Source organism: Pseudophryne corroboree, chromosome 7, assembly GCF_028390025.1.
Source record: "Pseudophryne corroboree isolate aPseCor3 chromosome 7, aPseCor3.hap2, whole genome shotgun sequence".
In the NCBI taxonomy this organism is placed as follows: Eukaryota; Metazoa; Chordata; class Amphibia; order Anura; family Myobatrachidae; genus Pseudophryne; species Pseudophryne corroboree.
In genome coordinates, this window is record NC_086450.1 from 44,198,466 (window position 1) to 44,214,911 (window position 16,446).

General features: G+C 44.9%; 1 protein-coding gene across 23 annotated transcripts in view; it reads right to left on the reverse strand.

Annotated features, from left to right (window-relative positions):
- UNC80 (unc-80 homolog, NALCN channel complex subunit) overlaps positions 1-16,446 on the reverse strand; it is a 366,195-nt gene that overhangs the window by 37,075 nt on the left and 312,674 nt on the right. For 16 of the 23 annotated variants that reach the window (XM_063933120.1, XM_063933105.1, XM_063933107.1 and 13 more), the window contains one exon: positions 3,104-3,266. In XM_063933120.1, the coding sequence (XP_063789190.1) occupies positions 3,104-3,266 (163 nt within the window). The remainder of the gene's footprint in view (positions 1-3,103; positions 3,267-16,446) is intronic. The other 7 variants (XM_063933119.1, XM_063933118.1, XM_063933116.1 and 4 more) reach the window with 1 other exon arrangement.

A 16,446-nucleotide genomic window follows, 5' to 3' on the forward strand; every position in this document is an offset into this window, starting at 1 on the left:
TATTGTATTGCAGCTGAGAACAATAGATGAAGGGTTTATGTTAATAAACCATGTTGTGCCTAGGCGCAGCAAACTAGTCAAGATAACCGTGGACCCATCTGTAGGTTCGCACTAACTGTTTCATAAAAGCCTATTAAGTTAGTTTGACTTGATCTATCCTTCACAAATCCATGTTGGTTCCTATTAATAACCTTATTGGTTTCAAGGAACTCCTGTATTCTATCCCTTAAAATACCTTCCAGTACTTTCCCCACTACAGATTTAAAACTTACTGGTCTGATTGGCTTCAAGGACCTCCTGTATTCTATCCCTTAAAATACCTTCCAGTACTTTCCCCACTATAGATGTACGACTTACTGGTCTATGATTACCTGGTTCAGATTTATTTTCATTTTTAAATATTGGCACTACTTCTGCTATTCGCCAGTCTTTGGGAACCATGCCTGATGTAAGTGAGTCTTTGAAAATCAAATATAGGGGTCTTGCTAGTTCGGAGTGTAGCTCCATGAGAACCCTTGGGTGAATTCCGTCAGGACCAGGTGACTTATTAATCTTAATTTTTTTTAAATGGTCACAGACTACTTCCTCACTTAAATAAGCATTTAGTAGTGGGACATTATCATTGCTGAGGTTATGCGCTAATCCCGCCATCTGGTTCTCTCTTGTGAATAGAGATGAGAAAAACTTGTTTAATGTTTCCGCTATGTCATTGTCATTTTTGATTAGGACGCCCAACTTGTCTTTTAAAAGGCCAATACTCACCTTCTTTAATCTTTTGCTGTTGATGTATTTAAAATACTTTTTGGGGTTTGATTGACTTTCCTTTGCTATTAGCTTTTCCGTTTCTATTTTAGACGCTCTGATTTATTTTTTTGCATATTTTATTACAATCCTTATAGTACTGGAATGACTCGGCCTCGCGTCCACTTTATACTTTTTGAATGCTTGCCTCTTTTTGGCCATTAATTCTTTAATCTTTTTGTTGAGCCACATTGGTTTGGAATTATTACTCCTTCGGTTGCTGCCCATGGGAATGAATTTACGAGTATAACTAGCGAGCAATGTTTTTAATACATCCCATTTCTCTGTAGTATTCTTGCCTTGAAACAAAATTTCCCAATGTCCCTTAAAGCTTCCCTCATGTCAAATTTGGCTTTGCTAAAGTTTAGAGTCTTAGTTGAGCCTATACAGGGCTGCTTGTGAAAACGGATATTGAATGTGACTATATTGTGGTCGCTGTTTTCCATGGGCTCCCCTACTATATTACTTGATATCAATTCCCCATTGTTTGTTAATACCAGGTCTAAGATTGCATTGTACCTAGTTGGTACGTTTTCTAATCCTGACGCTTTTTCGATTTGCTTCAGTAACAATTCCTCATCAGACACATTAATATGAGGCGGCTTGTAGCAAATCCCTATTAGTAGCTTTTTAGTTCCCTTTCCCCCGTATGCATTTCTACCCATAAAGGCCAAAGGCTTTACATAAAGACATACCCCTCCACCCCGTTCATTTAATCTGTCTCTCCTGAACAGCGTATAACCCTCCAGATTAACTGTCCAATCATGAGATTTGTCCTACCAAGCTACAGTAATACCTATAATATCATACTATTTATTTGCTGCAAGGACCTCTAGTTCCCCCTTTTTCCCTGTAAGTCTTCTAGCATTTACATATATACAATTACGATAATTATTCCCTGTTATGCTAGGAACATCATTTTCTATATGCATTATTGGTGAGCCATATTCATTGTTAAATTGTGTTTTGGTAATACCCTTGCCGGCTGTTCTTTCCCTCCCCCATTCAGCTCACTACCGCCATCCCCACTATTCTCTCTGCTTGACCCATAGTTTCTAGCTAAACCCTCCCCCCAGTCACCTAGTTTAAAATCTCCTCCAATCTTCTATCCATCCTTCCCCCCAGCACTGTTACCCCCTCCTCACTCAGGTGCAATCCATCGCGACAAAAAAAGATGGCGCCTGACTGAGAAGTCTTCCCAGTGTTCCAGGAACACAAACCCCTCTTTCCTAGACCAGTCTCTAAGGCACACATTTACCTCCCTAATCTCCCTCTGCCTCCCTGGATTAGCGCGTGGCACAAGTAATATTTCGGAGAATATTACCCTAGATGTCCTAGCCTTTCGTTTCTGGCCTAAGTCCCTATAATCTTCTGTAAGGACATCTCACCTACCATTAACTTTGTTGTTGGTGCCAACGTGCATAAAGACCGCTGGGTCGTTCCCAGCCCCTCCCAACAATCTTTCTACCCGGTCCGCAATGTGTCGTACCCGAGCACCCGGGAGACAACAGACTGTACGGCGATCACGGTCCCGGTAGCAGATTGCGCTGTCTTCCTGATAACCATGTAGAATGTGCATGTGTAGCAGAACTATATTAAAAGTCACACTCTTTGCTAATGTCACTGGTTGGGATGTGGGTTTAAAGAGGGTGATACTCTCAGGTAAACCTGTGGGGCGCACCGGGAAAGAATAAGGTCTCACACCGGCGATATGGATGAAGTGGAAAACATTTGAGCCTGATGAACGTGAAACATAAACACAATCTCACTCTCCGAGTTGTACAATATGATGGAGACATATATATTGCTGGACATCTGCAACACGTATGCTGATGGGTTATAAACAAACAGTATAGAAGATTTTGGGCCTTCTTTGGACGCTGCTGTGACTTCATTAGTGTCTTTTGCCGTAGTCGTGTCTGCGAGTTTATGATAATGATAGTATCTGCTATTCCCCTGTTGTACAGCCGTGCGTCTGACCGTGCTAGGACTGAGACAGCCTGAGAAAGCTGGTGAGTACATTTGCAGGACAGAGCTTTCTGAGATGTGGATTGTGATAAATATGCCTTGCATAGTGACTCTTACTTTGTTATATAATGAGAAATGGTATTTTGAGCAAACACCAAAACTTCAAGAACAATTGATTTGACACTATTTCAATATTCGACCATGTTGCGCTCCAATTCCAGCCCGCCCCCCTTCTATACGGACGTAAATGGGCGTAACTCAGATTTGGCATGCTCTAATGATTTAAAAAAAAACAACATTTCCACAATTCAATAAAACAAAACCTGAACCTCACCTGTTTTTTGATCTTCCGGACTTATCTGCTTGGGCCGTGGCTGGATGCTCCTGCGAGTTGTCGAGAGTCTTGCCCCGTGTCGGCTTCTAGGTTCAGTTTGAGTTTTCTGACGTGAGAGCAAAGGCCTTCGTAGCTGAACCAGGTGAGAAGGAGAGAAAGCCCCCTGTTACACCGTAATACAGGGGACATATTAACACTCAGGAAAAATCAAGGGCATTTGTGCCATTGGGCACAGGTGGTTCAGAGAACCTTGATGGTCAATAATAAGCTGCTTGCATATTTGCGTTGCCTGTGTGGCTGGTAAGACGCAGTTCCACCTGTAGAGCATTGCACAATCGTCATAGTTTTGTTATTTGTGGTCACAAAGGATTGAAATGACACCGGTCGTGCTTGGAAAATCCACTGCCTTTGCTAATACATAACATGACTATGGGGGGTATTCAATGCTTGTTGGATCCTTTCCGATGGAAAGGATCCGACAATGCTGTATTCAATGAGCGGGCAAATCCGACAGGATTTGTCCGTTCCCGCCAATGCCAATCCGACTTTTTTTAAAGTCGGATTAACATTGTTGGAAACTGGGCCAAAACCTGTCGGATTTGCCCGCAGAATCTGACAAAACACGTGGCTCTGCAGCTAATCTGCCGATCCACTTGTTTTCCGACAAATTGGAATTGCTGACTTGTCGGAAAAAAAGCAGCCCCACTGAACAGGTCGGAACAGTTTCCGACCTAAAAAGTCGGAAACTGACGTCTTTCTGACAAGATGGCAGTTTCCAACTACAATTGAATACCCCCCTATGGGGGTATTCAATGCTTGTCGGATCCTTTCCGACAGGAAGGATCCGACAATGCAGCATTCAATGAGCGGCCAAATCCAACAGGATTTGTCCGTTCCCAACAATGCCAGTCCGACTTTTTTTAAAGTCGGATTAACATTGTTGGAAAAGGGTCCGAAACCTGTCAGATTTGCCTGCGGTATCCGACAAAACACGTGGATCCGCGGCTAATCCGCCGTTCCACGTGTTTTCCGACAAGTCGGAATTGCCGACTTGTCGGGAAAAAAGCAGCACCATTGAATAGGGCGGAACAGTTAAAAAAGTCGGAAACTGACGTATTTCCAACAAGACGGCAATTTCTGACTACAATTAAATACACTCCTATAAGTGGAAGACGGAAAGGTTTCTGGATCACTTCACTGTGGCAACAAATAATGAAGAGTTTTAACCTGTGATTAACTGATCAGGGACAACAGATGTTGCAGTGTATACTCCAAGCATTGCTTTGAAACTCAACCACATCTATTCCCGAGACCGAAACGATTTTTGGTGGAACTATTCCGCAGCCAGCGAGAACACAGCAAATATCTAAGGAGCTGCAGTTTGACCACTAAACGTTAAATAGACGCTGAGTTATATAAAACAGCTACTAATACTATTCACAATTCTATAGAAGCTTCTGAAGCTTTAACATATCTCTTTGTAAATGTTATTAGTAGATTGTCTATGTATGGGGTAGGAAACCTGTAGCAGTCCAACTGCTGTGGGACTATACCTCTCCACATGCCCTGCCACAGTTTTCATGCTAGGGAATGCTAAAACTATGTGGAGGGCATGCTGGGGTATGTAGTTCCACCGCAGCTGGAGAGCCACTGGTTGCCTATCCCTGGTCTATATATCTTGTATTTTAGTATATCATTCCCAGGCCAAAGTCAGACCTATCAACGTCAGTATACTTTGAAAGTTGTCTACATGTATAACAAAGGAAGAACCGTCCTTGTTTAATAAAGAACTCTTGCATAAACCAGTTTTGTAGCGACATTGTATCCATAGAGCAAACCCCATACAAAGCGGTTTTGCAATAATTAATTCATGCAGCAAAATAAATAATTGGTAATTTAAAAGAAATGTTTTGTAATCGCTGAGAAGAAATGGAACTGACAGGTCTGTATATTAGAAAGCATGCAAGAAAAAGCATTCACTAAGGAGGATAGGTTGCGAAGCGTAATATGAAATAATATATTATATCACTCAAACATATCTGATGTCTGCAACTGGCTTGTTCACAACCACAGGAATTGCTAGCCTTCTCCGTACATGATATTAATACTTCCGTACTAGCATGATACTTGGGAAGCAAATTCAACTCAAACTATTTATAGGATGATATACCTAGTACTACTGTAAATTATATATACAAGTCGCAGATGGGTTCCACTGACCATATAAAGACACCAGGGCGTGGTCTGGTGCTTCATATACAGGCCACAGAAATGCAGGGCGACTTGTAATATTATTAATAAGTTACAGTAGGGGAGCGTTGTTCCTTATAATAACAAATTTTCCTAATAAATACTGATAAAATGACATCCGTATTCACCGATTTTAGGCAACGCTGCACGAACTCCCCATCTATGCAGACAGTATTCAGATGAATATATAAATATATTAGGAACACTTGTGTATTATGAGGGTATATGGCCTCATTTAGAGTTGGATATATTGGATATTTTTACATAATATATGATTGTCCATAGTGTGTATGCTAATGGACAATCTATGTATTTAGATGCATTTTTGACTACCAGGGCCAGATTAAGGGCCACATGAGCCTGGGACTGTGTGGATGTGGCCAGTGTCATGTGGGCATGGTCAGTGCTGTGTGGGTGTGGCCAGTGCACCCTACACTATAAGCCCCTGAATACGTAAAAATAGATAAATTGCATCAATTTGTGATGAAAACAGATTATACAATTTTAATACTTATGATTGTGGCCACATGGGCGGCTGGTCATTGTCATGATAACATTTGATGATGGGCCTATTTCCTTATAGAGGCCAGAGGCTCTAGTCTCATCCGCCCCATTGTTAATCTGGCCCTGGTCCGTATGCTTTGAGAGGTGGATTGGGTTTGGGCACATATATGCTGAGTGCATTAAGGGCGTGCTCACATAACTGCCACATTACATGGTGGCGCATACCCTGATAAGCCCTGTTAGGGGGCCAATCTCTTGCAGGTTACAGTAGAGGCGGTGCAGAAATCAGAATGATGGGCGGAGTGACTACTAATGAGCCATTTCTGATTGGCTGCATGCTTAGTGGCCTCTCCTGCTTATTCATTATTATATTGATACATATAATATACATAAAAATGCCTCCCTCACTTGTGATGATGCTTCGTGACAATGTTATATTGTGTACAAATAGGGTAATGTGACTTTAGCATTAACTACTAACCCTGTTAGGCCGCATCTCTACTCTAAGGGGTAAATTTACTAAGATGGGAGTTCTATTTTAGATGGGATTTTGCCCACCTCAACCAATCAGATTCCAGGTATTAGCTTTGAGAAGGTGCTAGATAAATGAGAAGAAGAATCTGATTGGTTGTTATGGGCAACATCCCATCTTAAATAGAACTCCCATCTTAGTAAATTTACCCCTAAGTGTTTATATACACTTGTTACAACGGTTGTGTATACTGCTGTGTATGAGTTGTACAGTATGTATCTGGAGACATCTCCGATGCCTGTTTTTTCCTGCATATGTCTCTTTCCAGTAAGATCAATGCGTAACTGCGTCCAACTCTAAATTAGTTCCATAATATCAGATTATTTCCAGTCTTCAAGCCACATGGACACGAGGACATTTCACATAAACGACTTGGAGCAACACAGAAAACGTGGCCACAAATCGGTCACGTGGGATGCATAACAACTGTTTTTTTAAATCCTAAATAAATCATATTTTTCCTTGAGGATTTTTTTTTTTTATGAGACTGTAAATAAATATTTCGGACACTGGACAAATTTGTGAATGATGCAAATAATTATTTCATATTAGACTTGGTTTATTATGTATCCTGTGAATGTGAAGGCATCTTTAGAAAGATGTATTGATCAATGATTGCTTACTGACATCTGAAAGAGCCAGATGGGGGAAATATCACCTCGTTTTTACATTTTGTTGGTAAACAAAATCAATTTTTTTTTTTTTTTAATTTATGAATATTGGGAGCAGGATAATTAAAAATAAATTTATAACATACACAAACTGATGCAACTGAAGCGTAAAGTTCAAGTGTTGTTGTTACACACAGTGGAGGTAGTCAGATGTTCTTCAATCCCCCCCATTTCTGCTACTTCTCTGTATCGCCTGATCTATGGTGGCTTTAGTCCTTACAGAGGCAACTGCTGCAAAATTAAGGTCCCACACGGAGCCCTCTTACAGTTATATCCAAAGGCAATACATGCACGTGATAGATATGTCACAGTACATTTACTTATTACAACAAAAGCAACTTTGGGAAACTTATGCAAGATTCAAAAAGTTGTCGAACATGTAGAGAAGCTTTGATATGGAGACTACAGGTTGTGAGTATTTAAAAAAAATTATTTATGAATAATGGGCCCCATACACTAGGACGATTTTACACGATTTCATACAATTCCGATATATCCATCTGATATATTGTATGAAATTGTGTACAATCGTATGTGTTTTAGATCGTATCAATTCTGATGCGCGTCCCCGTGGCTGTCGTATAGGATCCCCTAGGTCGTTGGTGCTGCACTAATGATATATCGGAATTGGATGAAAAAAGTGTGTTTTTTGTGCATGTGATATATCGCATGCGATGTATCGCAGGGAAGTTTTACTGGCATTCTCAGGACACTCCCAGCCCGCGTAGCCCTCTATCCAGCCCATCAGATATATCTCATGGTACAATTGTATGCCGTTCAATATATTGCATGCGATGTACAGCGGCTTCATCAATCGCATGCAATATATCTTATGCAAAAATAGCACAAAAGTACCAAATCGTATGGAATCACTCCCGGGAAGGTCCCGGGGGAGTTCAAGGGAAAAGACATCCGATTTCAGCCTCAGACATATCGTTGTAGTGTATGGGGCCCTAAGGCATTAATTAGGGTTTAGGGTCAAGCTTATATTAGGGTTTAGCGCCAGCCTTATGTTAGGGTTTGGGATCAGGCTTATGTTTGGTTTTAGCGTTAGCAACTGTCTGGGTCTAGGGTGTGGCTTATGTTTGGGTTTAACGTCAGACTTATGTTTGGGGTTATATTCAGCCTTATATTTGGGTTTAGGGTGAGGCTTATGTTTTCGGTTTAGAGTCAGGCTTATGTTCAGGTTTCAGGTCAGGCTTATATTAGGGTTTAGCGTCAAGCTTTTGTTTGTGGTTAGGGTCAATCTTATATTTGGGTTCAGAGTCCGGTTTGTTTTCGTGGTTAGGTCAGGCTTATGAGTTTGGGCTCAGCCTTGTGTTTGGGTTTTGGGGCAGGTTGATGTTGGTGTTAAGTTCAGGCTTATATTTGCGTTTCGGGTCAGCCTTATATTAGGGTTTATGGTCAGGCTTATGCTTGGGTTTAGGGTCAGTCTTATGTTTGGGTTTAGGGTCAGGCTTTTATTTGGGTTTAGGTTCAGGCTTATGTTTGGTTTCAGGGTCAGGTTTGTGCTTGGGATTAGTGCCAGAGTTATGTTTGGGATTATGGTCAGGCATATATTTGGGTTTAGGGTTAGGTTTATGTTTTTGGTTAGGGTCAGACTTATGTTCGGGTTTAGGGTCAGGCTTATGTTCGGGTTTTGGGTCAGGCTTATATTTGGGTTTAGGGTCAGGCTTATATTTGGGTTTATGTTCAGGCTTATGTTAGGGTTTAGGGTCAGGTTTATATTTGGTTTTAGGGTTAGGTTTATGCTTTCGGTTTAGGGTCAGATTTATGTTCTGGTATAGGGTCAGGCTTTTGTTCGTGGTTAGGGACAGGCTTATGTTAGAGTTTAGGGTAAGGCTTACATTTGGATTTAGTGTCAGCCTTATGTTTGGGTTTAAGTTCAGTCTTATGTTTGGGCTCAGGGTCAGGCTTATGTTCGTGGTTAGGATCAGGTTTATAATAAGAATTTACTTACCGATAATTCTATTTCTCGTAGTCCGTAGTGGATGCTGGGGACTCCGTAAGGACCATGGGGAATAGCGGCTCCGCAGGAGACTGGGCACATCTAAAGAAAGCTTTAGGACTATCTGGTGTGCACTGGCTCCTCCCCCTATGACCCTCCTCCAAGCCTCAGTTAGGATACTGTGCCCGGACGAGCGTACACAATAAGGAAGGATTTTGAATCCCGGGTAAGACTCATACCAGCCACACCAATCACACTGTACAACTTGTGATCTGAACCCAGTTAACAGCATGATAACAGAGGAGCCTCTAGAAAAGATGGCTCACTACAGCAATAACCCGATTTTTTGGTAACAATAACTATGTACCAGTATTGCAGACAATCCGCACTTGGGATGGGCGCCCAGCATCTACTACGGACTACGAGAAATAGAATTATCGGTAAGTAAATTCTTATTTTCTCTAACGTCCTAAGTGGATGCTGGGGACTCCGTAAGGACCATGGGGATTATACCAAAGCTCCCAAACGGGCGGGAGAGTGCGGATGACTCTGCAGCACCAATTGAGAGAACTCCAGGTCCTCCTCAGCCAGGGTATCAATTTTGTAGAATTTTACAAACGTATTTGCTCCTGACCAAGTAGCTGCTCGGCAAAGTTGTAAAGCCGAGACCCCTCGGGCAGCCGCCCAAGATGAGCCCACCTTCCTTGTGGAGTGGGCATTTACAGATTTTTGGCTGTGGCAGGCCTGCCACAGAATGTGCAAGCTGAATTGTACTACAAATCCAACGAGCAATAGTCTGCTTAGAAGCAGGAGCACCCAGCTTGTTGGGTGCATACAGGATAAACAGCGAGTCAGATTTTCTGACTCCAGCCGTCCTGGAAACATATATTTTCAGGGCCCTGACAACGTCTAGCAACTTGGAGTCCTCCAAGTCCCTAGTAGCCGCAGGCACCACAAATAAGTTGGTTCAGGTGAAACGCTGAAACCACCTTAGGGAGAAACTGAGGACGAGTCCTCAATTCCGCCCTGTCCGAATGGAAAATCAGATAAGGGCTTTTACAGGATAAAGCCGCCAATTCTGACACGCGCCTGGCCCAGGCCAGGGCCAACAGCATGACCACTTTCTATGTGAGATATTTTAACTCCACAGATTTAAGTGGTTCAAACCAATGTGACTTTTGGAACCCAAAAAACTACATTGAGATCCCAAAGTGCCACTGGAGGCACAAAAGGAGGCTGTATATGCAGTACCCCTTTTACAAACGTCTGAACTTCAGGGACTGAAGCTAGTTCTTTTTGGAAGAAAATTGACAGGGCCGAAATTTGAACCTTAATGGACCCCAATTTCAGGCCCATAGACACTCCTGTTTGCAGGAAATGTAGGAATCGACCCAGTTGAATTTCCTCCGTCGGGCCTTACTGGCCTCGCACCACGCAACATATTTTCGCCAAATGCGGTGATAATGTTTTGCGGTTACATCCTTCCTGGCTTTGATCAGGATAGGGATGACTTCATCCGGAATGCCTTTTTTCCTTCAGGATCCGGCGTTCAACCGCCATGCCGTCAAACGCAGCCGCGGTAAGTCTTGGAACAGACAGGGTCCTTGTTGGAGCAGGTCCCTTCTTAGAGGTAGAGGCCACGGATCCTCCGTGAGCATCTCTTGAAGTTCCGGTTACCAAGTCCTTCTTGGCCAATCCGGAGCCACGAATATAGTGCTTACTCCTTTCCATCTTATCAATCTCAGTACCTTGGGTATGAGAGGCAGAGGAGGGAACACATACACTGACTGGTACACCCACGGTGTTACCAGAGCGTCTACAGCTATTGCCTGAGGGTCCCTTGACCTGGCGCAATACCTGTCGAGTTTTTCCCAACGGTTTATAATCATGTGGAAGACTTCTGGGTGAAGTCCCCACTCTCCCGGGTGGAGGTCGTGCTGAGGAAGTCTGCTTCCCAGTTGTCCACTCCCGGAATGAATACTGCTGACAGTGCTATCACATGATTTTCCGCCCAGCGAAGAATCCTTGCAGCTTCTGCCATTGCCCTCCTGCTTCTTGTGCCACCCTGTCTGTTTACGTGGGTGACTGCCGTGATGTTGTCCGACTGGATCAACACCGGCTGACCTTGAAGCAGAGGTCTTGCTAAGCTTAGAGCATTGTAAATGGCCCTTAGCTTCAGGATATTTATGTGAAGTGATGTCTCCAGGCTTGACCATAAGCCCTGGATATTCCTTCCCTGTGTGACTGCTCCCCAGCCTCGCAGGCTGGCATCCGTGGTCACCAGGACCCAGTCCTGAATGCCGAATCTGCGGCCCTCTAGAAGATGAGCACTCTGCAACCACCACAGGAGGGACACCCTTGTCCTTGGTGACAGGGTTATCCGCTGATGCATCTGAAGATGCGACCCGGACCATTTGTCCAGCAGGTCCCACTGGAAAGTTCTTGCGTGGAATCTGCCGAATGGGATTGCTTTGTAGGAAGCCACCATTTTACCCAGAACCCTTGTGCATTGATGCACTGAGACTTGGCTCGGTTTTAGGAGGTTCCTGACTAGCTCGGATAACTCCCTGTCTTTCCCCTCCGGGAGAAACACCTTTTTCTGGACTGTGTCCAGGATCATCCCTAGGAACCGAAGACAAGTCGTCGGAACCAGCTGCGATTTTGGAATATTGAGAATCCAATCGTGCTGCCGCAACACTACCTGAGATAGTGCTACACCGACCTCCAACTGTTCCCTGGATCTTACCCTTATCAGGGAATCGTCCAAGTAAGGGATAACTAAAATTCCCTTCCTTCGAAGGAATATCATCATTTCGGCCATTACCTTGGTAAAGACCCGGGGTGCCGTGGACCATCCATACGGCAGCGTCTGAACTGATAGTGACAGTTCTGTACCATAAACCTGAGGTACCCTTGGTGAGAAGGGTAAATTTTGACATGAAGGTAAGCATCCTTGATGTCCCGAGACATCATGTAGTCCCCTTCTTCCAGGTTCGCAATCACTGCTCTGAGTGACTCAATCTTGAATTTGAACCTCTGTATGTAAGTGTTCAAAGATTTTAGATTTAGAATCGGTCTCACCGAGCCGTCCGGCTTCGGTACCACAACAGTGTGGAATAATACCCCGTTCCCTGTTGCAGGAGGGGTACCTTGATTATCACCTGCTGGGAATACAGCTTGTGAATGGCTTCCAAAACTGTCTCCCTGTCAGAAGGAGACATCGGTAAAGCCGACTTTAGGAAAATGGCGAGGGGGAGACGTCTCGAATTCTAATTTGTACCCCTGAGATATCACCTGAAGGATCCAGGGGTCTACTTGCGAGTGAGCCCACTGCGCGCTGAAATTCATTGAGACGGGCCCCCCACCGTGCCTGATTCTGCTTGTAAAGCCCCAGCGTCATACTGAGGGCTTGGCAGAGGCGGGAGAGGGTTTCTGTTCCTGGGAACTGGCTGATTTCTGCAGCCTTTTTCCTCTCCCTCTGTCACGGGGCAGAAATGAGGAACATTTTGCCCGCTTGTCCACGAAAAGACTGCGCCTGATAATACGGCGTCTTCTCATGTTGAGAGGCGACCTGGGGTACAAACGTGGATTTCCCAGCTGTTGCCGTGGCCACCAGGTCTGAAAGACCGACCCCAAATAACTCCTCCCCTTATTAAGGCAATACTTCCAAATGCCGTTTGGAATACGCATCATCTGACCACTGACGTGTCCATAACCCTCTACTGGTAGAAATGGACAACGCACTTAGACTTGATGCCAGTCGGCAAATATTCCGCTGTGCATCACGCATATATAGAAATGCATCTTTTAAATGCTCTATAGGCAAAAATATACTGTCCCTATCTAGGGTATCAATATTTTCAGTCAGGGAATCCGACCACGCCAACCCAGCACTGCACATCCAGGCTGAGGCGATTGCTGGTCGCAGTATAACACCAGTATGTGTGTAAATACATTTTAGGATACCCTCCTGCTTTCTATCAGCAGGATCCTTAAGGGCGGCCATCTCAGGAGAGGGTAGAGCCCTTACAAGCGTGTGAGCGCTTTATCCACCCTAGGGGGTGTTTCCCAACGCACCCTAACCTCTGGCGGGAAAGGATATAATGCCAATAACATTTTAGAAATTATCAGTTGTTATCGGGGGAAAACCACGCATCATCACACACCTCATTTAATTTCTCAGATTCAGGAAAACTACAGGTAGTTTTTCCTCACCGAACATAATACCCCTTTTTGGTGGTACTCGTATTATCAGAAATGTGTAAAACATTTTTCATTGCCTCAATCATGTAACGTGTGGCCCTACTGGAAGTCACATTTGTCTCTTCACCGTCGACACTGGAGTCAGTATCCGTGTCGGCGTCTATATCTGCCATCTGAGGTAACGGGCGCTTTAGAGCCCCTGACGGCCTATGAGACGTCTGGACAGGCACAAGCTGAGTAGCCGGCTGTCTCATGTCAACCACTGTATTTTATACAGAGCTGACACTGTCACGTAATTCCTTCCAACAGTTCATCCACTCAGGTGTCGACCCCCTAGGGGGTGACATCACTATTACAGGCAATCTGCTCCGTCTCCACATCATTTTTCTCCTCATACATGTCGACACAAACGTACCGACATACAGCACACACACAGGGAATGCTCTGATAGAGGACAGGACCCCACTAGCCCTTTGGGGAGACAGAGGGAGAGTTTGCCAGCACACACCAGAGCGCCATATATATACAGGGATAACCTTATATAAGTGTTTTTCCCCTTATAGCTGCTGTATTGTTAATACTGCGCCTAATTAATGCCCCCCTCTCTTTTTTAACCCTTTCTGTAGTGTAGTGACTGCAGGGGAGAGCCAGGGGAGCTTCCCTCCAACTGAGCTGTGAGGGAAAATGGCGCCAGTGTGCTGAGGAGATAGGCTCCGCCCCTTTTTCGCGGACTTTTCTCCTGCTTTTTTATGGATTCTGGCAGGGGTTAAAATTCATCCATATAGCCCTGGGGGCTATATGTGATGTATTTTCGCCAGCCAAGGTGTTTTTATTGCTGCTCAGAGCGCCCCCCCCTAGCGCCCTGCACCCTCAGTGACCGAAGTGTGAAGTGTGCTGAGGAGCAATGGCGCACAGCTGCAGTGCTGTGCGCTACCTTGGTGAAGACAGGATGTCTTCTGCCGCCGATTTTCCGGACCTCTTCTGTCTTCTGGCTCTGTAAGGGGGCCAGCGGCGCGGCTCTGGGACCCATCCATGGCTGGGCCTGTGATCGTCCCTCTGGAGCTAATGTCCAGTAGCCTAAGAAGTAGAGATGAGCGCCGGAAATTTTTCGGGTTTTGTGTTTTGGTTTTGGGTTCGGTTCCGCGGCCGTGTTTTGGGTTCGACCGCGTTTTGGCAAAACCTCACCGAATTTTTTTTGTCGGATTCGGGTGTGTTTTGGATTCGGGTGTTTTTTTCAAAAAACCCTAAAAAACAGCTTAAATCATAGAATTTGGGGGTAATTTTGATCCCAAAGTATTATTAACCTCAAAAAACATAATTTACACTCATTTTCAGCCTATTCTGAACACATCACACCTCACAATATTATTTTTAGTCCTAAAATTTGCACCGAGGTCGCTGTGTGAGTAAGATAAGCGACCCTAGTGGCCGACACAAACACCGGGCCCATCTAGGAGTGGCACTGCAGTGTCACGCAGGATGGCCCTTCCAAAAAACCCTCCCCAAACAGCACATGACGCAAAGAAAAAAAGAGGCGCAATGAGGTAGCTGACTGTGTGAGTAAGATTAGCGACCCTAGTGGCCGACACAAACACCGGGCACATCTAGGAGTGGCACTGCAGTGTCACGCAGGATGTCCCTTCCAAAAAACCCTCCCCAAACAGCACATGACGCAAAGAAAAAAAGAGGCGCAATGAGGTAGCTGACTGTGTGAGTAAGATTAGCGACCCTAGTGGCCGACACAAACACCGGGCCCATCTAGGAGTGGCACTGCAGTGTCACGCAGGATGTCCCTTCCAAAAAACCCTCCCCAAACAGCACATGACGCAAAGAAAAAAAGAGGCGCAATGAGGTAGCTGACTGTGTGAGTAAGATTAGCGACCCTAGTGGCCGACACAAACACCGGGCCCATCTAGGAGTGGCACTGCAGTGTCACGCAGGATGTCCCTTCCAAAAAACCCTCCCCAATCAGCACATGATGCAAAGAAAAAGAAAAGAAAAAAGAGGTGCAAGATGGAATTATCCTTGGGCCCTCCCACCCACCCTTATGTTGTATAAACAAAACAGGACATGCACACTTTAACCAACCCATCATTTCAGTGACAGGGTCTGCCACACGACTGTGACTGATATGACGGGTTGGTTTGGACCCCCCCCAAAAAAGAAGCAATTAATCTCTCCTTGCACAAACTGGCTCTACAGAGGCAAGATGTCCACCTCATCTTCACCCTCCGATATATCACCGTGTACATCCCCCTCCTCACAGATTATCAATTCGTCCCCACTGGAATCCACCATCTCAGCTCCCTGTGTACTTTGTGGAGGCAATTGCTGCTGGTCAATGTCTCCGCGGAGGAATTGATTATAATTCATTTTAATGAACATCATCTTCTCCACATTTTCTGGATGTAACCTCGTACGCCGATTGCTGACAAGGTGAGCGGCGGCACTAAACACTCTTTCGGAGTACACACTTGTGGGAGGGCAACTTAGGTAGAATAAAGCCAGTTTGTGCAAGGGCCTCCAAATTGCCTCTTTTTCCTGCCAGTATAAGTACGGACTGTGTGACGTGCCTACTTGGATGCGGTCACTCATATAATCCTCCACCATTCTATCAATGTTGAGAGAATCATATGCAGTGACAGTAGACGACATGTCCGTAATCGTTGTCAGGTCCTTCAGTCCGGACCAGATGTCAGCATCAGCAGTCGCTCCAGACTGCCCTGCATCACCGCCAGCGGGTGGGCTCGGAATTCTGAGCCTTTTCCTCGCACCCCCAGTTGCGGGAGAATGTGAAGGAGGAGATGTTGACAGGTCGCGTTCCGCTTGACTTGACAATTTTGTCACCAGCAGGTCTTTCAACCCCAGCAGACCTGTGTCTGCCGGAAAGAGAGATCCAAGGTAGGCTTTAAATCTAGGATCGAGCACGGTGGCCAAAATGTAGTGCTCTGATTTCAACAGATTGACCACCCGTGAATCCTTGTTAAGCGAATTAAGGGCTGCATCCACAAGTCCCACATGCCTAGCGGAATCGCTCCGTGTTAGCTCCTTCTTCAATGCCTCCAGCTTCTTCTGCAAAAGCCTGATGAGGGGAATGACCTGACTCAGGCTGGCAGTGTCTGAACTGACTTCACGTGTGGCAAGTTCAAAGGGCATCAGAACCTTGCACAACGTTGAAATCATTCTCCACTGCACTTGAGACAGGTGCATTCCATCTCCTATATCGTGCTCAATT